The 24,077-nt window shown below is 38.5% G+C and overlaps 1 protein-coding gene across 4 annotated transcripts in view; it reads left to right on the forward strand.

Annotated features, from left to right (window-relative positions):
- The window catches only part of BMP2K (BMP2 inducible kinase), a 43,945-nt gene that overhangs the window by 9,426 nt on the left and 10,442 nt on the right, over positions 1–24,077 (forward strand). For 2 of the 4 annotated variants that reach the window (XM_082238426.1, XM_082238429.1), the window contains exons 2-14: positions 3,207–3,325; positions 5,483–5,588; positions 5,990–6,132; positions 7,487–7,608; positions 8,560–8,641; positions 9,378–9,510; positions 11,765–11,868; positions 13,116–13,195; positions 15,655–15,812; positions 16,452–16,636; positions 17,391–17,483; positions 19,903–20,084; positions 20,311–20,468. In XM_082238426.1, the coding sequence (XP_082094552.1) occupies positions 3,207–3,325; positions 5,483–5,588; positions 5,990–6,132; positions 7,487–7,608; positions 8,560–8,641; positions 9,378–9,510; positions 11,765–11,868; positions 13,116–13,195; positions 15,655–15,812; positions 16,452–16,636; positions 17,391–17,483; positions 19,903–20,084; positions 20,311–20,468 (1,665 nt within the window). The remainder of the gene's footprint in view (positions 1–3,206; positions 3,326–5,482; positions 5,589–5,989; positions 6,133–7,486; positions 7,609–8,559; positions 8,642–9,377; positions 9,511–11,764; positions 11,869–13,115; positions 13,196–15,654; positions 15,813–16,451; positions 16,637–17,390; positions 17,484–19,902; positions 20,085–20,310; positions 20,469–24,077) is intronic. The other 2 variants (XM_082238428.1, XM_082238427.1) reach the window with 2 other exon arrangements.

Below are 24,077 nucleotides of genomic sequence, written 5' to 3' on the forward strand. Positions count from 1 at the left end.
TTTTCCCATCACTATCCCCAGGAAAACCTGCTCTTTAGCACTGAATCAGAGCGAACATCAATTGGGTTTCCTTGCTCTGATTCATGAAAGCATGGGAGAAGTGGAAAACTTCTTGAAGCAGAAGTGTATGTGCAGGAATACAGGCTTGGATATGAAGAGTCATGTGTGTTCAACTAGTACTGCTTTTTTGTCTTAGTTGCTGAGAGTCTGGAAACTTGAAAACTAATATTGCATAAATGTTAAGTTGCTCTGCATACTACAACTTAAGTTCAGACAGTGCTCCTAAGTATTAAGGAACAACGTTGCATATCAGTGTTTGTCATGAATATGGATTTGATGTCAAAATTTGTCTGAGAGTGTATTACTGTGAATGGAATTTGGAAATTTGGGAAGTGGCTTCATTCTTTGAAGATATTTGGACACATGCTTTAAGCGGAAAAAGCTTTCCGCTTATCTCAGTTTTTTCATAAACCTGAACTAGCTTTCCATGATGTATAGTAAGGAATGTATTGAGGATATTAAAGGGCCCACAGTTCTCTAATAAATGTTTTTTGTTGTTGAAAAGTAGGTTGTTTATACTATGCAAGTTATATTCTACAGTCGTTAGAATATAGCAGGACACTCAACTCTACTTATAGTGATATAAGCTGTATCTACATAGTGATATAAGCACTTTCTTGATTAGACTGATAGTTAAATAACGTGTAGCCTTTTTTGTTTACCTGTGAGTGACAATAAATTATCATTTTTCAGATCATCATGATTGATTGAATTGTGATGGAATTAAAACTGTATATGTTAGGCTATATTGCCACCTAATGGCATAGGAGTAATTGCTTGCACTTTCCCCTCAATATTTTCCATGTTGCGTGCCGTGGAACTTTGCAATTTCCCAGTGAGAAGGTGAAAACTGGTGGACAAACTTTCCTGAAAAACAGTTTGCCCACCATTACTGCTCTTGCCCTACAGTGCACAGCTGCAGGTGTGTGGTTCATGCAGGGCAAGGAGGAACTATGTGTGCCCATGAAATGTCCTTGGCACTGAACAGGGCCTCTTTGGCAGCTTAAATCTAGAAATGATTGTAAGGCGTAGGAAGCTTGAACTAATGTTGCAGTTGAAGAAGTGCAACGTGTCTTAATCTTTTATCTGATTTGCTTTCAAAACAATATCTTAGAGAATTTCAGGCACGTTCAAAATATATTTCTTAAATGCTTTGGCTTGTATCCAGTACTGTGGATCTGTTTGTGCAACAGAACTTCCTGTTATCTTCTGTGCCCTCCAGTCCCCTGTTCATCCTTAAAATCAGTTTTGCAGGGTTGGGTTAGGATAGCCTGCCGACAGACTATGGGAGTGCATGAGGGGGAGATAAAAGGAAACCGAAAATCCATTGGGTGAATGGAACTCCGCTAGTGCAGCATTGGATCCAACCTTTCCTTGCTAACATGTCCTTGATTATCTGATTATGCCCAGTAAAGTTTCTTTTCTCACTTTGCTTTATCTGTACAGTGGAACCTCAGGTTATGTACTGTCCTCCTTACGAATGCTTCGGGTAACAAGCTCCACTAACCTGGAAGTAGATGCTCCTGGTTGCGAACTTTGCCCCGGGATGCGAGCAGAATTCGCACGGCATGGCAGCAGCGGGCGGCTCCATTAGCGAAACCGCACCTCATGCTAAGAACGGTTTCGGATTAAGAACGGACCTCCGGAACTAATTAAGTTTGTAACCGGAGGCACCATGATATCACATTACATAAGTGGCAATGGCAGCATGTTTTGATCTTGGTTTTAGGGCAAAAGCAGACCATAATTTGACAGTTTAGATGAAATGACAAATTGGCTTTCTGCAAAGCAGGGAGGGGTGGGAATTTTTGCATGCAAAGGAGGAGGGAAATACAAGCAAGCCTGAGGATCTTTGGGGTTCATTCATATAGGGCCAACCACAGCTTAAATCTTGTTTCATGTGAAAAGTTACTGGATCTCTTGAGGTACATGGTCTCTGTAAGTGTTGTATATTAAGCTGTGCAAAAGCTGTTGAGATTAGGGAAACTGACTGATTTGGGACAGATAGGTGTATTTGCACGGTCAAATTTGCTTCCACGCTAAAAGCTGACTGAAGGTAAACCATAGGGCATAATGCAGTGAAGAGTCTTGCTGTCTATAAATAGCAGAGACATGACCAGTTTCAGAAGTTAGGTATAATATGCTTTTTGCCTTTTGAGGCTTACTTTTCTGGCAATAGGACGGAAGTCCATGGGGGTAAGTTGGTACAGGGTAGATACTTGTTAAGAGTTGTCAAATATAGCCCCAAAGTTATTAGGACAGTAATTCCAGAACCATGCCTGTGACATGAACTGAGCAGTGATAGTATGCATATCTAGTCTTTTAAAGTATGTGTTTAGTCTTTATGCGCTGCTGAACATCTTGTAAACAGATAAAAGCAAGTCATAAACACTATTATGTAGAATTTTTTTTTTTCATACTGAAGATGGTAGGACATAAAAATACTTGAATGGTTTGAATATTATAGTCCAAAGAGATAAAAAGTAGTGCCTTGATAGATGCTAAAGATTTAAAATTTGTGGTTTGTATTCAAATCCACCTGCTGGAATGCATTTGAAATTTGCAGTGTTTGGATGTGAGGGTACAATGGCAGCTTGGATTTTCAATCTGTTTTTCCAGATAGTGTTAAGCTTAGCTGAATCCATATTAAATGTTTCCAGAACCATTGTAACAACATTTTCCTTCTTTTGTGTCCTGTTCAATCTTTGGAGCCATCATAGAAATCCAGCATTTCACATCCTTCACGCAACTCTGCTCCTGTTTTATTTGGACATTGGTGTAATTAAAAATGTCAACAAATATTGGTTTGCTTACTAGTCAGCTGTGACTTCTAGGTCCTCTGCCTGTTCTAGGTCCTCTCCATATGCACAGAGGAGGGATGAGGTCTTATTTTGTTTAGTAGCAGGAGGCTGGCTGGCTGTAGGCATAGTAGAGGTTTTCTCTGAGGACCCACTTCCAATCTTCAGTTCATTCATACCGGGTGTGTGGGTGGGTGGGTGTACAATAATAGTCTCTTGTCCTTTATTCTGTCATTCATTTCAGATTCTCATTTATAACTCAAAAATAATATTATAAAATCATTTGTTTATACTTAAGCATCTTAATATGTTTATAGACCTAGTAAACTTTAGTCTCTGTTCTTTCAGGTGGCTTTTCCACAGTGCTACTTGTGCATACACATGGTGGAGTCCGATGTGCATTGAAACGAATGTATGTTAATAATGTGCCTGACCTCAATATCTGCAAAAGAGAAATAACAATAATGGTAAGTAAAATAATACCTTATTGTCAACATATTTTTTCGGTATATATTACTGATTTTCAAGAGAAAACAACAACAGCATAAAAACATGCAAGTTCCACCCACTTGCAGAAGAACAAGGAGTTGAAGGGCTTTTGAAGATATCCAAAGTGAAATAAATTGGACTCCAAATGGCAGAGGACAGAAGCCACTTCAGACAGTGTTCTGTGGTCTTGGGAAGGCAGACAAAAGATGAAGACCCTGTATATATATGTCCCATCACATATTCCATGACTGAGCCTCAGGCAGCAAAAAAGTCAGAAGGTTTTTGCCTTTCCTTTGGCCAATTCTATATTGAAAGACATTTTTTTCTGCATGCACAATACTAGCAACTCATTTTTTATACCAAGCATGCATTAATATAAAAAAAGTTTGAATATGTTGGCTTCACTTGTATTACATTCAAACAGACATAGGAACTTCTGTGGGCAAAAGCTTCAGAACCCCTGGCTGTGCTGGAAGAGAAGAGAGGGGGAATGTGTGAGCCTGGGAAAGGCTAGGCTTATTCATTTCTTTCTAAATAATAGTTGAATGTGGTCTAAACATAGTGTTAAAACTAATAGAGGTTAACATAACATTCATGGGCAATACACAATACAGATTACTCTTCGTAGTCATTTCACTAGGATAGTGTGAATGTAACAGAGGCCAGGTTTGACCATCACGTTAAAGCATAATTAAAATTAAATTGTGGTTTAATGTGGTTCAAAAGGTGTCACTGCACTCTTTCCCCCACTCCTTCCTTTGGTGCGCTGGGAAGGAAATGAACCAGAGGCTGACTTCATCGTACCTACAAACCAGTACTCATTATTGTTTTTTCTCCTTGGCGTCTGCCCATTGTTTGCTTGTAGAGAAAAAAACTACAGGGGTAATGCAGTCTGTGGTCTGTTTTCTCCCCTGCGTGATGAAGGAAGCAGTGGTGGAGTGCAATGAGACCTTTTGACCAGCACAATTCTCATTCATGTAAAACCATAATTTAATTTTAACTATGGTCTAATGTGACTTCGGAATCAAGCCATAAATTCTATAGTTTCCCTCCTCTTCAAATCTGTAACCCACCCTTTTAAACCTAATCTGCAGTGTGGGACGCGTATCCCTCTTGTTCCGTTTTCTCACAACCTTTTCCTTCCCCTCTTTCTCAGGGCACACTTGCAATCCAGACATACTGGTTTAACAGTCATTTTGTCTTCCTTGAGAACCCTGGGAATTGCAGTTTTGGTGGTGAGACAGATGTTGAACAGAACTTCATCACCTGTATCAAATAACAGGCAGAGGAATCTTAAACTGCTCATGTAGGGGTCCTTATTGTGGACAGTTCTTCCCACTGCAGCACATTGTCCCACATTGTCCAGTAGCTCCCTTTGACCCTTGGTCAAAGGGGGGTTCTGGTGGTGGTGGGAAAGGGGTCTTTATGGCGGCGGAACAAAAGAAATCTGTTGTACAAGCTGCCTTCTGCTTGTACAACATTGGATACGATCTTAAGCTATTTACTTAGTCTCTATAAATCAATTTGTCAAACTGTTTAGTCAAGATAATCACGAGAAGCAAATGTTTTAAAGTGCTGATAGACCTATGAAGCCATACATGGTTCAGGTCCAAGCTATCTGAGAGAACATATTCCCTCATACGAAACCACTTGTGTTTTGAGAACTTTGGGAGAGGCCTTCTCTCAGTCTTGCCACCCTCACAGGCATACAGGGCCCTCTCAGTGGCTGCTCCAGGACTTTGGAACTTACTACCTAGATAAGTTAGACGGGCTCCCTCCTTGTTCTTCTGCCGGCAGGTGAAAACTATTTTGTTTCAATAGGCTTGGGGGGAGCTGCTTTTAATGAAATGTATGGTGCCATGCTGCCTTATTGTAATTATCAGCAGCTTTAATAGATTTTAAAATATATATAGTCCCTCCCCCTTTTTAGTGATCCTTATGTTAATTGTAAACTGCCTTGAGTCCTGTGAGGGGAAAAAGAAGAGATATAAATAAATATATAATATTAATAGTGATATTTTAGATAGCTTTGACTATGGCATTTTAGGCTAATTGCAGTAATGCATGTATACTATTTTTTCCAGCCCTTAAAAAAAATTTATTTCTTTATTGCTAAACTATTATTTCTTTTTCAGAAAGAACTGTCTGGGCACAAGAACATTGTAGGGTATTTGGATTGTGCTGTTAATTCTGTTAGTGATAATGTTTGGGAAGTGCTCATCTTAATGGAATACTGTCGTGGTAAGCCTCTGTCACTTTAAATATAAAAAATTGTCTAACACACAATAGTTACTTTCATATGATAGTCCTTGCTATATTAAAAGTGCAGTCTTACTCACTTTTTTATTCTGTGAACTGCCCTGAGATCTTTTGATGAAAGGTGTTATATTTAATTAATTAATTAATTAATTAATTAATTAATTAATTAATTAATAAAATGTCTGTTCAGAAGTAAGTCCAACTGAATTCAGTGGCGCTTATACCCAGGCAAATGAGAGTCTTAAGGTGGTACTTCAACTTTTTAAAAACAGCGCTCATAGTTGGTCAGAGATTTAAAATGTTTGTGTTTTGAATAAGTAGTGTTTTCACTGTGCTAACATCCTCTTTAATGTAGTATTGTAATATCTGCCTTCTTTTTGTAGCTGGGCAGGTAGTGAATCAGATGAACCAGAGGTTGCAGACAGGCTTTACTGAGCCAGAAGTGCTAAGAATATTTTGTGATGCCTGTGAAGCTGTTGCTAGGCTGCATCAATGCAAAACTCCCATTGTTCATAGAGATTTGAAGGTGAGAGGAACTGAGAGGAATTCTTCTGTTCTTGAAATAAAATCTCTGTATTTGACTCCTGTTTTATTGCATGTAACAACACTAAGTTTGAATTAGATTTAGGTACGTCTGTCCCTTTTCTTTTTAAAGCTATTCACCAATTTTGAAAATCCTTGAAATAGATGTTTATGCGGTGATACAGTAGGGATTTCTTGTTTTGAACAAGAGTCTCCAAAAGTTTAAGAACAACTTCATTGTTTTTGTGCATTGTTTTTGAGTAACTTGAATGAAATAAGATATACTTTGGTATTACTGTAATAGCAAATTTATGTGCATTGCTTAGGAGATCATGTGCAACATCCTTAGATTTCCTTTTCTTTGGATTAGGAATGGGGATAGGGGTTGAAATTTTGCTCAACCTGGGAAGAGCTCTTCACTCAAATATTTGAAGATCGCAAAGGTCCATGATTGTCCCACTTGCCTGAATCCAGCTGTATTGCCCTTTAAAGTTGAAAGAGGCAGTGCAGAGAGCCTTTTTGTGCTACTCAGCCAGGAAATGGCAACTTTGTGGGAGCTGTATTTCTGTACTTTTCATTCTGGCTTTAAAGGGCTAATGACCTTCAAAGCCAGGAGAAAGAGCTCTTCTGCTAGCCTTTTAAGTTCTGAGAATAGACTGCCCAAATTTTTGCAAGGGCTGTGTGGGTATGGGAAAATAGCAGGAGGATGAGTGGATTATTACTTTTGGATAAGGTATGAGAAACCTGTAGCTTCCAGGTGGAGTTGGATTCCATCTCTCAGTCCCGCTTGGTATGTTCAATGTTCAGGGACAGAGGGAGTTGTTCAGCAACTTTTGGAGGACCATAAGTTATCTATCCCTGGTTTACAGGGTATCAAACTTTGCTAGACCATAGGAATAACCACCAATAATGTGTTTGTAATTGAAGGTTAGCCATTGTTGAATAATGGCATCAATCTGAACAAAACATGGCAGTGTAACATGCTGTGCTTAGCTTCTTCATTTGGTTAATACGCTTTAACAATTGGATCTACAGCTTACATGCATTTGGCAATACTTTTTTTCCTTTAGAGCAATCTTGGGTCCCAAGATGTTGGACTACAACTCCCATCATTCCTGACTAATGGCCCTTCTCACTAGCGATGATGGGACTTGTAGTCCAACAATATATTGGGATCCAAAGTTGAGTAAGGCTGCTTTAGGGTATTTAAGCTTGGTCCTTCAGTATTGGTGCTGATGTATGAACACTTTAAAGTGCCATTGACCCTGCCAGATTAAGACATTAAATGAAAGGTGACTGCTTGAAAATTAGGAATGCCTTCCATTTTATATGCTTGTGCTTTTTCCTTTCTTTCTAAGGTTGAGAACCTTTTGTTGAATGACAGTGGAAACTATGTCCTCTGTGACTTTGGCAGTGCCACTAATAAATTCCTTAATTCTCAGAAAGATGGAGTTAATGTAGTTGAAGAAGAAATTAAAAAGTAAGTTCAATTTCTTAGGGCAGCTTTTTAAAAATCAGTACTCTGACAATCCTAGAATTATCTGTCTAATAACAATAGGAACACATGCATGGCAACTTCAAAGTGTCGTTCTACATATGCATAGGTATTTTAGAAGGTAAACATCATAATATGGCGAAAGATCCAGTTTACCACATGGATATATATCTACATCTGGATATGAGCTTGTATCCGTGTCTTTTAAAGCAGGATAAATACATTAATCTCTCTCTTGAGTGCTAGATGCATGATTTTCTGTTCCTTTCTCCCTTGTGTGTACTGTTATGGTAATCCTTTTCATGGTCTCTCTCCTTCCAAGGGTCAGTCCATGAATAGAGATTAGTTCAGTTCTTTGCTATTTAGAACACAAATTTGTATACGTTCTGTGATTATATTGCCCTTTTTCGATGGTATGTTATAATTGTGGTTTGAATTCCCAGTTTCAAATTTACTGTTTAAAATCAGTACATTCAAAGAGCTATAAAAACATAATTTTAAAAATTGCATTCAAGTGCCATTGGGCCTCTAAGATGCTTTTTTCCTTTTCCTTTTTGTTACTCTGTTGCAGCTTTCATTTTATTAAAAAAAGAGTGAGAAAGCACTTGCCCTATAGGCTGCAGAGGTCAGTTTAAAAATCTGATTTCAAAATGGTAAAGGCATGAAAAAGGAGCAAGTAGAAAGAAAAAGCAACCCTATTGACTTTACAAGTTCATAATTTTGTTACATTTTGAGGATACTTTCAGGATAATAACAAAAGTGCTATCATCATATGGTGATACATAAAAGAATTGTTACTCTTTGATACGTTTAGGCTTTTGCCCATATTGCTGAATTGCATTGCCCCAATCTTAGTGCAGTAATGCACAGTCTGAAAATTCAAAACAAGTCTATATTTTATTGTTCACCTTTAATTATCCAATTATATGTTCATAGGTATACTACGTTATCATACAGAGCTCCTGAAATGATTAATCTTTATGGAGGTAAACCAATTACTACCAAGGCAGATATCTGGGTAAGAAAACTGAATAATTTTATTGTTGTTGAATAGTATAGAATTTGTTGCATTCCCCCCACAAAATGTTCCTTTATTAAGCATAGTATTTAAATAAAAGCTTTATGAATAACACCGAAATGGCTTGCATATCTGAATGTTTGTTCAGTCAAATATAGGGTAAAATACATAATCTCAATTAATAAATCATTATACTTGTTACTTGTTTCTTTGTGCTGAATCATGGGGAAAAAATAGGATTCAAATTCTTGTAAAGTGCTTTAAATGAAAGCACTCCATTAGCAAATCTACTGTATATTTTGAAGTGCAAAAGGTTGAGCAATTTACCATCTCTATGAAGCTTGACTGTGTGCCAGCAGCAGCAAGAGATGCTCTTAGCAAAGCTTTTTGTAATGAGTGTGCGACACTACCAAATTTCCGCTTAATAAATCTGTGTAAATCTGATGCTTGATGTGCAACAATGTCACAGTATATAAATACGTTTATAAATAAATAAACACAAGTGCTGAGATGATCAGATTAGCAAAAACATTTTAACAGTTTTGCTGTTCTTGCATTCATTTAGAAAACTGTGAAACACCTCTCATTAATTAGTTTGGAAGCTGTGATACTTCTATTATCACTGAAGTGTTAAGTTTTACACTTAAGTTGTTAATGGTCAAATGCTGCTTGAAGAGTCTTGGTATTTGGTGATTTCCCCCAATAACTGTGTTTCACCTGCTTTTTCACTTCATAGGCTCTTGGTTGCTTGCTATACAAGCTTTGTTTCTTCACACTTCCCTTTGGTGAGAGTCAGGTTGCCATTTGTGATGGAAGCTTTACCATCCCAGACAATTCACGTTACTCCCATGGTATACATTGTTTGATAAGTAAGTAACTGAGGCAACTTTCAAATTACATTGTCTGTGAAATGCTTTAATCTTTGATGGGGTGCTAAACCAAAAGTGAATTACCTTGTTGATTGAAGGTTTCATTGCATAGAACTTTGCTGAGTACATCTGTGGAAATCATGTATGTTTGCTTTCAAGTACATGATCATACCAATATTAAGATAAAAGGACAATCCTTCCCCAGGCCTTTTTGAGTGTTTGTTTCATTTTATTTTCTGCTCCGTGCTTTGACAGCACTATACATAATACATGTTGCATACATTATTGCATAACAAAATACATATTCTAAAACGATTCAATCCAAAAGTGCCTCAACAAACACTAATCAGTATATTGGGTCAGATCTAAATTTTGCCTTCTGCAAACAAAGGCCCTTTTCATCTACAGAAACTTTTTGTGTCGGCAGAGGGTTCTCCTGATGGACAGTGAGTTGCTGGCTTTGATTATTTTGCTGTCCTTCTCCCAGCACCATCTCTCACACGGTTCTGGAAGGTTCTTTCCTGAAGAGGTTGAAGGGAAAATTGGTAGAAGCGTTTCTCCCTTTCCACCAGAGGCTTCTTCATGAGAAGAACTCTGTTTGGAATACTCCTGCTTATTGGAGTAATGCTAGGATCCAAGCCCCAGTGCCACAAAAACAAAATCTCAACCATAGCCTTAAAATGGAAAAATATAAATTGATGAGAAAATTTAAGAAGGGAAAATAGGCCCCCTCCAAATGTTAATGCATAAAATCTGTTTAAAAAACCTAAGGTTCTAATATAATCAAAGGGATTGCCAACCCGATTTACCTAGCAAGGCACATTTAGAAAAAGTGCCATGGACACTAGTCAGAAATTGACTTTCATGGCGTAACACAACATGGCAGCTGTGGGATGTGTGGCATAACATTGAATTAGACACAGCCATTGCTCTTTTCTGGTGGTACGCAGGGGTAGGCATACTCCTAAAGATTTTGTGAATCTAAGTTTGGCCTTATTGAGGGGCAGTATTTCAGTATGAGTAGGAAAATGAGTACCCCAATATTTTTTTTTAGAAAAAAAGCACTGGATACAGCCCAGTTATTACTACTTTTCTTTGCCTATTCCAGCCTGGGACTAGCTCAGGTTTGCCATGCAGTCAGCAATGTCCTGTTGGTCTTGATTGTGGCGGTTACGCAGTAATGCAGTCTCTCACTCTCACAAACACACACACACACACACACACACACACACTCATGAACACGATAATAGTGTTGCTGTCCAATAACAGAGCATTTACCGGTACAGTGGTACCTCGGGTTACAGATGCTTCAGGTTACATACGCTTCAGGTTACAGACTCCGCTAACCCAGAAATATTACCTCGGGTTAAGAACTTTGCTTCAGGATGAGAACAGAAATTGTGGTGTGGTGGTGCAGCGGCAGCTGGAGGCCCCATTAGCTAAAGTGGTGCTTCAGGTTAAGAACAGTTTCAGGTTAAGAATGGACCTCCGGAACGAATTAAGTACTTAACCCGAGGTACCACGGTACTATGAAAAATATACAAGGTGACCACACCACACTCACACTCCAGCACACACATGCATACTTACTGTGCACTTACAGATCTTATACACGCATGCATCTCTTTCTCTCATACATACCAATTTCACATATACATCTCTCCTTCTCTACCCAAGTGCACCTCTCTCTATGTTTCACATACCACATATTCATAATCTCTCTCCCCCTTTAACTCCCCCCACCCCAAATGCATCTTCCAAGTCCATCCCTCTCTCTCACACATGAACTGCTATAGGATTTTTTCTGGGGGGCATGCGGGCAAATTAATACACTGAAAAGGGTGATACATGCTAATTTCTCACAAAAAATGAGAAGAATGGTGTCTGTATATTTTACTTTGTATAATGCAACATGATAGAGAAGGCAATTTTTTCTAGATTGCATGGTGCCCAATTAGTTTTAGGACCTGGCAGATGAAAATAAGAGGCTCGCTGGATCTTGTTTGAGCATTCCATTTCCCACAGTAGGCAATATATGCCTTCGGGAAGCCCACAAGCAGAATATGGACAACAGCAGCTGTTTCACGTTGTTTTACCCCCCTGGCTACCACAAAAAACTGGTTGTGTGGTACCTGTCTGTCCATAGAAGCAATGAAAGCTGCACTACAAAATCTATTTGATTCACTTTTATTCTACTTTGCTAAATCTAGGCTTCTTTCTTGCTGCTAATCTTTTAATCTGCTGTAATCTACAGGGTATATGCTTGAACCAGATCAAGAACAGAGACCTGATATCTTTCAAGTTTCTTACTTTGCCTTTAAACTTGCCAAAAAGGACTGTCCAATATCCAATATCAATGTAAGTAGATCTTACATAATGCTAATATTTTTAAGGTTAGCAAAAGGAATGGCACTAGCTTTTTGACTTTTTTAAAAAATGGGAACTCCTTCCCCCCTGTACAAAGTGGCTCTAAATTTGGTAACTTCAGATAATTTTTTGAAACATTGCCTTCATGGTAATTCAGAAAAACACACTGTGCCTGCTTTGAAAAGTAAATGACATTAACCTATGGATTTTTTTTCCATATCAAATGCAATATAAAATTGTTGGATGGTCTGGGCACTTTCTCTTTTTTGAGCTTTCCTCTTGGAGATGTCAGGAATTGTTAATTCAGTCAGTTAATGCAATTGGGTTGGTTCCCCCACAAAGTGTATTCAGAATTCAAGGACATAGTAAAGCAGAATGCTGCTATAGACACAATTTAGCCAACTGCATGATGAACTCTGCAGGTGCAGCAAAGCTTTTGAATTCGTTCTACTCATTCCCACAAAAAATCCCAGTAGTCCTTTTGCTCCTAGGTGACATAGAAAGCTTCTAAAGGGAGTTGCAAAAGCCTTGGTCTTTAAGCTTAATTAAGATTCCAGACTATGGTTTGTATTTCTTGACATACCAGTGTCAGCTTTTTACTAAGTAGATATCAAAAATATTATTTATTTACTTATTATTTAGTAAATTTATATACTTCCCTTCATCCAAAGATCACAGGGCAGTGTGCAACATAAAAACACAAAACCTGTAACATAATAATAAAATGTATCACCCTTCCAAAACATTTAAAATATCATATTCATCCATAATTAAGGAATTCATTATGAAACCACCTCTAAATTTTAAAATGGTGGCTGCAGGAAATGTAGCTTTCTCTCCCTGCCTCCACCCCCTGCGAAGCATTAATCACTCCCTGGACCCACCTCGGCATATCCCCCTGTAGGATATTCAATTCTGTCTCTCCCCACTGCATAGTTTACCGTTTTGCCTCTTCCCAACAGTAAGCCAGTATTTCAAGACCACTGAGCATTCTCAGTTCTCACACTGTTTTGGGGTACCCTCTTGGATTTTTTAAACGTTTTTTGTACTTCCACAAACCTTGGGGGTTTCTTCTTGTTCATGAATGGCAATGTTCTAGGTATAAAAGGACTGGCTGTCAGAGTATTGAGCTCGATATTGATAGGTATAATTATTTGCTACTGGTGCTACTTATTTTGGAACTTGCTACTTATTTTACTTTCAGAAGTCTAATAACGTGGTTAATTTATTTCCCCAAGAATTCTCCTCTCCCTTCAACTCTTCCTGAGCCCATGACAGCTAGTGAGGCTGCTGCTAAGAAAAGCCAAATAAAAGCTCGGTGAGTATGGCAGTTTTATGCACAATAAAACATTGCACCTTAAAATCTATTTTTCCTCACCTAACAAAAATTGTTTGAAAACATTTTTTCCTTTTTCAGACATTGTTAAGCCTTGCTTGTTAGGTTGTCTTTTGTTCCTGTGCAGCTGTAGACTAGTACCAAAATATAAAGGATAACTGAATTCAGGAATAATCTCCAAGTATTGTGCACATGCATAGTCACAAATAAAAAGAGATACCTAATGTTGACTAGCAAGTATTCTTATTATATTTAGAAGAGAATATAAATACAAGCCAAATACATAAACTCATAAGAATAGTAGTGGAAAAATACTGGCTAGACTGGTGTGATTGTTGAGGTTGAATGTCATCCACAAACTTCTCAAAATTACGGGTGTATGAGGGGATCATAATAGTGGGTGGGAGTCAACTAACTTTTACACATAGTAGACACATTGAACCTAATTTAGCTCTATTCTGTGAGTCTACTCAGGGTAAAATTTAGTTGAAAATCGCCCAGTGTTTCTGCTTTTCCACTGTGCTCTGTCCTCCCCAAACAGCTTGGGATCAATCTTTGCTATGGGCCAGACAGGAGGAAAAGTTGATGATAATAATGGTGCTTCTGAAATGGGTCCCCCTAAACAACAACAACAACAGATATGATTAAGTATTATCACCATCATCCATATGATGCCTGGGTTCCCACCCACAAAAAACATTTGAAACAATGCCTGCTGTAGGGCATGCAGCAAAGACAGGAAAGGATTTCCATATCCTCCCTCCTCCCCAAAATCAACTAAGCCCCCTCTCAAGCAGCTTCCCTGCTCCATGTGCATGTAGGCAATAAACTACAGCAGCAATGGGAAGATTTGCATGTTTCTTCCACACACCACAGTTTCAAAAAGTGATTCAAGGAGGTACCTGCTCCACATGCTCAGCAGGCAACAAAACAAGTGACATACAGTTCCTTTGTTTCTTCCTTTACCCCACATTCTTTAAAAGCGTCTCAAATAGCTGGCCACATGACCCAGAAGCTGTACGCCGGCTCCCTTGGCCAATAAAGCGAGATGAGCGCCACAACCCCAGAGTCAGCCACGACTGGACCTAATGGTCAGGGGTCCCTTTACTTTTATTTAAATAGCTAGTGGATCCATTGACCAGGAAATGGTTTCTGTACATGTTGCATCATAACTCTTTTTCTTGGAGGACTAGAGACATTTTTGAAACAGAAAAATGCATTTGTGGGCACTGATGCAAGTGGTGAATTGATTACTCCCACTACAAGAGAATGGAGATTGTGACAGTATGAGGTACACACACACACATGCTCTTCTTAATCTACTTGAACAAAATGTGCTTGCACAGGTCTACAGTAGTAAAACGCACAACTTTGATCACACATTGCACAAGAAGAGTGAGAAGTTGCACAAATTCATAATACTGTCTCTATGTCTAATGTGGAGTTTCAACAAAGAACTGCTTTCAATGACTCATTTACCTGTTCTGAGTGGAATATTGCTTTGCAGAAAGGAGAAAACTGAGATGGATCTTAAATTGCTCATCCGTTCTCATAAGGGAGGGAGCAGTTTCTATCCACTTCAATCCACCTCCTCCCTACACAATTCATTCGGAAGGGTCTCTCAACCCTCATTGCAAATGTGTGTGTGTATGTGCGCTTGCAAGGATCTGCAGAGGGAAGGGGAAATTAATGAAAGTGAATTCCGTTTCTAGGAGAAAAGTTAGGATTCAAGTCACTGGAGTGTAGTAATTCAGTTAACACTGGTTAAGAGCTGTTTTGAATCAGCTCTTAGCCAGTTTTAACCAAATTACTAAACCATGACTGACTGAACTCTGTGAAAACTTTAGTCCAATGATAGAGTTATTGCTGAAGAAACCTTATAAATTACTTTATGTAATGATTGCAGACTGATCCAGTTTCAGAGATCTGTGAGTGCAACAGAAGTCTCAAGTCAACACTGAGCTATTGACTACCTGAAATAAGTTTGGCACTCTAGATCCCTCATGTGTTAGTTATGTATTGCAGTCAAATAACTTGTGCTGGTTATGGACTGGGTGTGCAAAGAGGAAGACAGGAGACATTAAGGAAAGTGGCAGATTGAGCAGAAGCAGAGACTGGAATGAAATGAGAGGGAAATTCATTAGAGCACTTGATTTTGTGGATAGCAGTATTTTCATACTTGAGTGTACACTTGTTAGTTAAATTTACTGAATACACACCATAAAGATGTGTTGAATGGCACATGGAAGAATGCTGAATCAAGCTGTTGCTTCCTGGAAAGGAAAATATTTTTCAAGACCCTTCTTGTGGTAATTGCGCACATTGAGAGAATATATGGAAAGTTATTCTTGTATAAATGACAGTGCAGAAGATATGCTTCTAATCTTAACTATACCCTTCTTTTTGAAGTTCAGAAATTTCTAGAATCTCTTTCATTCTAGAATAACAGATGCCATTGGACCAACAGAAACCTCAATAGCACCACGACAAAGACCAAAGGCCAATACAAGCACTGCCACTTCTAGTGTACTAACAATTCAGAGCTCAGCAACACCAGTCAAAGTGCCAGTCCCTAGTGATTTCAACAATGGACAAAAAGGTAACTCTTCAAACTAATGGAGTGGATTTGAGTGAAAAGCATTATTAAGTATGGAGATCAGATAGCACCTTTTTGCAAAGCCTTTGTGAATCCTTTTGACAACTATTTTGTTTTGATTCCTGTATATCTACAATTATGAGTTCCTCCTTTGCTTAATTGCCCAGTTGCATCATGGTATGAGAAGAGTTGCTACACAAAGTTGTGGTGACATACTGCTTTGGAAAACTCAGTGTCTGGTCCTTTTGACAGGTAGCCTATTCATTCATGAAAATGAACACTGGGATTGATGCACCTTTTTAAGGAGATATGTTAAATTGCAAATAGTTGTATTTGCATATTGTTGTGGTGCTGAAATTTCAGCTTAACAAGGCCAGAATCACTGGAGACTTAACTCCAGAGTTACAGCTGAGATTTGTCCCTATGAGACAGATTCATGGGCGGGGTGTGTGTGCCTTAAATGACTTAACTAAAGAAATACTTGCAAAGCATTCTGTAGAGGAATAAAGTACAAAGTTAATGGGTTTCTGTGGTGGTTTTATCTTGGAATAGAGAAGTTAAATGTGTAATTTACTAGGAAGCTTTCCGTGTTCAGACTTTAAAAATGCATTGAACAGATAATGTGCATTGAAAATATCCTAGGAGCCTCAAAATCTGGAAATAGCCAAGAGAGTATGTTGTCCCAGGGAACTAATCAGGCCCCACAGCAAAATAGAGTACTGCAACAACTACAGCAAGGTGACTGGAGGCTACAGCAGTTGCATCATCATCACCACCACCAGCAGCAGCAGCAACAACAATTGATTCAGGATGCATACATGCATCAGGTACCAATGTGTTTTGGCTGTAGTACAAACCAGTTTTCAGGTTTGCCTCTTCTGTTATCAGTACAACTTTATAAATATAACTTGCTAACATTCAGTTGATGGTTGTGCTCACTTTGCCCTTGGAGAAGAATTTCCTGCCCATGTCAGACTAGTTACTTTGGGCGTTCAACTTCATTTGAGAGCCAGTGTGGTGTAGTGGTTAAGAGTGGTAGTCTCGTAATCTGGGGAACCGGGTTCGCGTCTCCGCTCCTCCCCATGCAGCTGCTGGGTGACCTTGGGCCAGTCACACTTCTTTGAAGTCTCTCAGCCCCACTCACCTCACAGAGTGTTTGTTGTGGGGGAGGAAGGGTAAGGAGAATGTTAGCCGCTTTGAGACTCCTTAAAGGGAGTGAAAGGCAGGATATCAAATCCAAACTCTAGCTTGGTTAGATTACATTTCTGGAGCTATTTGTTCTGCAAGTACCCTTCTATTATACATTCTCTGCTTATGGCATGCTGATCTGGTTTATATTGGACACTGGGTGGGAAGAGAGTGAGGATAAGAAGTTGGAACAGTATGGTCCAGCTCTTATTTTGGAACAAAATTTGACTTGTCTGACTTTTTCCTCTCTTACATAAAATTAAGCATTTACAGTAAAAATACTAAGTGCAGCATCTCAAAGTGCTGCACATGCCCCAAGGACAATTATTTGTGTAAAATCACTTGATCAGCTGGTATTCATGACTGATAAGAATTTGTCCCTTTCTAAAACAGTATCAACAAGCAATGCAACAGCACATGATTCAACAGCAGCTTTTGATGCGCTCTGCTTACCTGCAGCAACCTTCCCCATCCTATCCAGCCATGGTAAGTTAACCTTTGAATACAAAATTCTGTTTACTTTGATTACTGATAAATATTACTACACAGATAAAGAAGGGTAATAATTAGCCACTTAAAAATTGACTGCCTTAAATAGCATGACTCTGTTGATGGCATATTTTCTTAACTAAAGTCGCTGCTTTTTACAGAAACTGAAGGGAAAAGGAGGTATTTCTTACTCTACAACAGCAAAAACTAGCTCTCACTCCAGTGGTTCTTAACTTGTGCACTGGTACCATTCAGTCTCACTTATTGCCTCTGTACCATTGACTTACAAATAACTTGGTAATTGTGTGGTACAGACATGGTACAAACCAGGCACAGACATTGTAGGTAACAAGGGTATTGGTTTGTTTGTTTGTTTGTTACAAGATTATTAAATGGTACTGCATCTTTAAATGAGTATAGGATTTGTTAATATTCCTGGTATTTTAAATACCAACAGTTTATATTCAACGAGGATAGCTTTCAAGAAATAGCTAGCCTGTTTAGCCAAATTGTCCTTTTATTCTTTTCACCCCAGTTAAACTCACCAATACTTTAATGGAGGACTCCACTAGAAGTCTGTTTTTCTATCCCTTAGCTTTGTCTTTTTGTATTGTCCTGGAAATCTTCCCTCTAGTACTCCTACTAGTAACCAGAGTCCAGCTTTTTAGGCTGCTTCCCACTTCTTCCCTCAACCCTGCAAACTGGCGTGGAATCTACACACATTTAAAAACCGTTCTGAAAATGCTTTTTTAAAAAGTGTTTTAAAAATACATGGAATTTTCCATAAGGCTCACCATTGCCATCTAGTGTCACATTGTATATTGCACTTAAAACGTTTTATTTGCAGCTGTATAGCTGAGTCCAGGTTCTCCGTTCGTCTCTTCAGCCTAAGCCAGGTGATTTCAGCTATCTCTAGCAAGTCTTCAGCCACTAATCCACTCTACCTACCCTTTGGGTTCTCTTTCTTTCCCAGTCTTCTTCCTCTGCTGTCTTCTTCTGGCTGATTCCACAAACACCAACCACCAGCAACTACAACTAGCCAGCTTCTTTTAACTGCTGGCCAGCCCTCTAGCCATATATACCCTCTAGTCCAGCCCCAACCCCAGCCCCAGCCAAGCACAACTGAAAATTCTGAATCTGCACCTACCCACCAATCAAAATTGCATACTACCTATCCTTCTTTTGCACGCTGAGAGTTCTAACCCACAGCTGTAAATTAAGATCAGTTCATCTTTGCACCTTAGATACACTACAGTATAAATGTCTGAACACATTACACAGTACTTGTTAAAACATAATTCAAAGTAACAGGTTTTCTTCACTGAAACATTGGTGCTTACTGCAGCAAAGCAGTGAATGGTGTATAGTACAGATAACATATTTATTATTACTGGAGGATCTTCTGTGTTACATTTTATTTTTCCTGTATTTTTTTTGCTTATGAAACAACAGGCATCTATCAACAAAATGCATGCCTTATGAAATGTTTTAACTATGGAAGCAAGAGTTTCCTTTCATGAAAAGTGAATAAATCAAAGATTTTGAAAATCTTGAGTAAAACACTCACATATTTATTTGAGTCCATTTCCTTGCATAAGACTGTACCTTGGAAATAATACCATTAATTTTAGTGCTTCCAAAATGGACTTGATAGCTATAGTATATAGTTACTTAAGTGAAGAACAAATTCCCCTTGTGTTGAATACTGGGATATAAGTATTCTTGCCCATATTCACAAACAAACAAAACCATTTTGGCCATGTTGCCTCAATCTCACGATGAATTGAAATATTTTACTGTGCTTACACCATGTGAAAGTAAAGTCATATTTCATGTTTAGCATAATATAAAATCAAATGGATGTCAAATGCTTGGTTAGTTATGTCACACTTGTCAACTGATCTCACTCTTCCAAGTAATTCATTTTAATTTAATCGAGGGACCTAGGGAGCAATCCTATGTTTCGTTGGAGAAGTGCTCTAGGCTGTTGTGGAGCTACCTCTTCAGTCAAAGGAGTCTGTGGTTGAGGTCCACCATGATGGTCTGAGGCCCTCCCTGAGGGATGAGGTAGGCAGAAATGGAAGTGCTCTGAGGGGGTGTCCAAAGCTCCCATCTCAGGAGGGTCTCCATGTGTCAGCCACACTGCCCGCACCTTCTGCTCTGGCTGCTGCAATCCTGGTGTGGTTTAGAAAGTGGCAGTTCCTCCACCACAGACTCCCCACCTCTAACCTCAGTAGAATGGCTCTATTGATCCCATTGTTTAGTAGCAGTAATGGTAAGTACATCTGTGTTGTTGATTCAATTTAGCTTTGATCATGTAGTTAAAGGTTATGTTTCTGCACACAATGAAATATAATTGTTTGTTGAAGGTACCATGATTTTCGGGAGGTTCACATTTTCTCCCTCTTTCTTTGAGGTGCAGCAGTACCAACAAGCTCTCCTACATCAACAAGCCCTTGTGAAGCAGTTGCAACCTCCGAAACATTCTCCTGAATTTCTTGCCTCTCCTCAGGAGTTCTCACCAGCCTTAATACCCCATTCTAAATCCTTTCCAACTCACGTTGGTGCAGCGTTGGACACACCTTATACTACAAACAGGCAAGCCCCCTCAGTTGATGTTTGTAATGAGTACTGAGTATGATAGCCCTCCCCAATCTGATTCTTAGAATGCTGCTCTGATTTCTGTGGGACACCGTAATTGTTCATTATAGAATAATCATTACAGAATAAAATACCTTTTCCTCACAATTACAAAAGTGATTCATTTGATGTATTTTAAATTCTATTATCACCACAAGTAATTCTCTCAAATCAATTTTTACAGGTCATCTGCCGCTGATGCTGAGTCTGTTTCCAGCTATCCAAAACAGAACGTCAGTAACCCTCCTGATATGTCTGGCTGGAACCCGTTCGGAGAAGACAATTTTTCCAAGCTAACAGAGGAGGAGCTGTTGGACAGGGAATTTGACCTTCTGAGATCAAGTAAGGGACGCTTGAAGGCTTATTTCGCTTCACAGTAAATAAGAGCTCTTTAGGTTCAACCGGCAGTGCCAAAGACTGTTCTGTTCCAGGGTCACACAGTCTTGTTGTAGAAAACATTCTGAGCGTTTGAGGACAGAACTAGGCCCGCTGTGTGTCTTGTCCTTCTGTCACAAAAATGTGTGCAATAGAAATTAATTGTTTAGCATTTGTATTAATACAAAGAATGTTAAGGTCATCTCTTGAATACTTACTTTTCTTGAGTGTGAAATTCAAAAGCGGAAAATAATGGGATGTACAACAATGCAGAACACCAGTCAGCTGCTTGCATTGCTTCACTTCGCAGTTGTTCCCTTGCACACTAGAACAGAAGAATTTTGTCAGTCTGGAATGCTTTTTGAAAATGACTGAAAGAGGGGAAATGACCTAGTACATTATGTTAATGTTTTGTAATGTCTTTTGAGTGGCTTAATGTAAGGGCTGCTTTATTGTTTGGACACAATAGTTGAATAAACTCTCTTAAAAGTAAAAAAGCTAACGTGTTTACTTGCAATCACTTCACCTCTGCTTGTTTTCTTCATACATAATTTTCACAGAAATGAGTTATGGAGAAGGTATAAGGTACAGGGCAGGATAGAGATTCTGAATTTTGCAGAAAACAAATCACTCCACATGTAAATGACACTTACGGTATATGAAATCGGTGATGCATTCTGGTGTCCTAAGTTTGAAAGTAACACTAGTTTAAAAGACTTGTAATTCAGTCATAAAGTCATGGTTTATTCTGAGCACAAGCCTTGAGGATCCCTTGCAATTTATTAGGGAAGGGAATTATTTGGGCTGGGGAGGGGGACAAGGTTTTATATTTTGATTTTGTTCTGTGAACCACCCCGAGACCTCCAGGTATAGGGTGGTATATAAATTCAATAATAATAATAATTAATAAAAATAATAAATAATAAGTCATTATGTAGCATGCAGACAAAGAAATGTTGATTTTTCTGCTATGTTAGTATTTTCTAATGTTTTTTCACATAAAGGAAAGCATTAAAAAGTCAGAAAGGCATTTTCACATCATATTTGGAGCCAGAGGAAATGAAGTTTCCAGTCCTCAGTGCAACCATTCTGTGGGCAGTAGTTTTGAAAATCAGGCTTATTTTGGTAGGCATATTAAAAACATGATTGGGAATCTTTCACATTTGCATTGAAAGTCTGCGGATAAGCTGAGTAGAGCTGATCCTTTCAATGTCTCAATAGTGAGTTTGAAGACTTGGCCATTCTCAACTGTCAGTTGCCTCATTTTGCCATATTGTGCTTGATATCCTGATTACGTTTTGACACCTGACGTTGCCATATATTCTTTCTTACGTAACTAAAGTATACTAAAGAAGAAAGTATAGAAGACTTGACAGTCCTCAGCTTTGCAAGAATGTTCTTTATTTAGCTGAACCGTTACTGGATCAAAAAAGAAGTGAACAAATCATATATGCACAGTGTTTTCTATTGCATGCTGAGAATTTTTGTCTTGTAGAACTGGAAGGCTGTGTGAGTGAGAGGCTTTCGAGTGTCCTTTGGAGTTGTTAGATGAACAGCATGTCCAAACCCCGAGTATTAATGAAATTAACATTTACACTGTGGGAGAAAACTGCAACAAAAGTGTAGTACTGATTTGTATGTATTAGATAAAATGTCACAAGTTTCATTGTTTCTGATGAACTACCATTATATCTGGAATTGTAGTTTCCCCACTAAATTAATAGAAGATTCTAATTATTGTTTATGCCATAATAACTTTTGTATGCTTCACTGTTAGTAGTTGTTTTGGATCCTGATCAATAAACAGAATGTTATTTAAAGTGGAGCTGCTAGAACTACTTCAGCATTTTTGCTGCACTGTATGTACTCAATAATACAGTCTAAAGGAGCTAGGTAACATGTGGAAGTGAGACAAATAAGGATCAGTGTTGGCAAATTGGAAAAAAACCCTCCAGTTTCTGTTTTGCCCCCTAGTTTTAGTGATCTGTGAGCAAGAAGGATACATTTTAATTGTGGTTTGACTAGTGTACACAATTATTTAACACTACAACAAATACTGTTCCTCATAGTGTGAAGAAGTCACGCATAATAGCCTTGAAATGTACATTACTTAAATATTTCTTCATGAACTTTCTGTATTTAGTCTGTCCTTCCCACCCCTTTTTGGTGGTCACACTTGAATCAGGTCTAAGACAACACACCAATCTTCTACCGTGGCTTTTTTAGTGTTTGCATAGAACATGAACCTTTATAAAAGCCTCAGTTGGCCAAATTACTTTTATATAATTAGCAACGCAGCATAATAAGCTGACTGAATGTTTCAATCAATCCTGTTTGTAAGTTGTGCTTATGTATTCCGAGAATGAGAATTAGTTATGCTCTTCAAAAAGCATTTTGATATGTATGTAGAAGAGAAACTGTCCTGTATCAAAAATCGGTTGGCTGTTGAGTTTCTTTCTCTTGTAAAAGAAGGAATATAAAACTTAAGGAAATTTAAGCACCTTTTTATTTTGCCAAAACATGGCTTTGCTGTCCACATATTTAAATAATTGCTTAAGGAATATTTTTCATTCACTGTGTTTTTTTAAAAAAGGTTGAACATACAACCTTACCTGTATTGTCCCTTACAATGTTACAATTCTAATTAAAAATATTTACATTTTGTTGTCTTCGTTCATCACTACATGACCTTGGCTCTGTGAATACTCAACATCTATATTTCATTCAGCAAATAGTAAAGATTTCTAGACAATTGGGGCATGTACAAGGAAAAGTGCACTAGCTCTAAAGTTGCTTTTTCAATTTTTATACTGTTGTTTAATTATTTTAATGTGACAATTTTGATGCGAGTAGCTGAAACTGTCTCTAATGACTATGGCTTGAACTCAGATTTGCTTGCATAGGTGGCAGTTTCCCTCTCTGTCCCCCATCATGTATCCTTCTGAAAAGTAGCCTCTGTGGGTTTGGGGGATCCTTCAGACTAACATGGGATGGGACCTGGCAGACTGCAGTGTGCAATTTGTCAAAATTGGGAAAAGGTGCTCAGAAGTGGCATGGGGGTGGGCCCTGGAGGTTGTGGTGTAGGGAAGGGAGCAGGAAATGCCACAGTGTGAACTACTCTGCTTCTGCAAGTCTGGTTTCAAGCCAATATGATCTGAATCAGAATTGGAAACTTGTTTAGAATGCTAAGACGCTTTTTTCGAATTGCTAATTACGGATTTTTTTCAGAGGGATATTTGAAAAATACATGGGCTGGAATCTAAACACTGACTTGGGTATGCTCAAACACTTGCACGTTTCTCATAGTTTATGTTGAACAGCAGACTAGAACTAAGAGAAGAGCTGCAGCAACAAAATGGCAAATCCTCTGATTCAAGGAAAAGTATAGAATTTTAACCTCACAGACTTTTCAGCAATTTTGATTGTTCTTCTTTTCTTTTCTTTGCTAAATGTCTGTTGGTTCTCTGCGGGCTGCTCCATATTTGTGTGATGGAAAACTTGCTGGAAGTGGTGGTGCAACTTGCTATTTCACCTCACTAGCTCGGTTGCACGAAGTTGATAAGGCTTGAATCAGTC

This window comes from Podarcis vaucheri (genome assembly GCF_965113315.1).
Source record: "Podarcis vaucheri genome assembly, chromosome: 9".
Lineage (NCBI taxonomy): Eukaryota > Metazoa > Chordata > Lepidosauria > Squamata > Lacertidae > Podarcis > Podarcis vaucheri.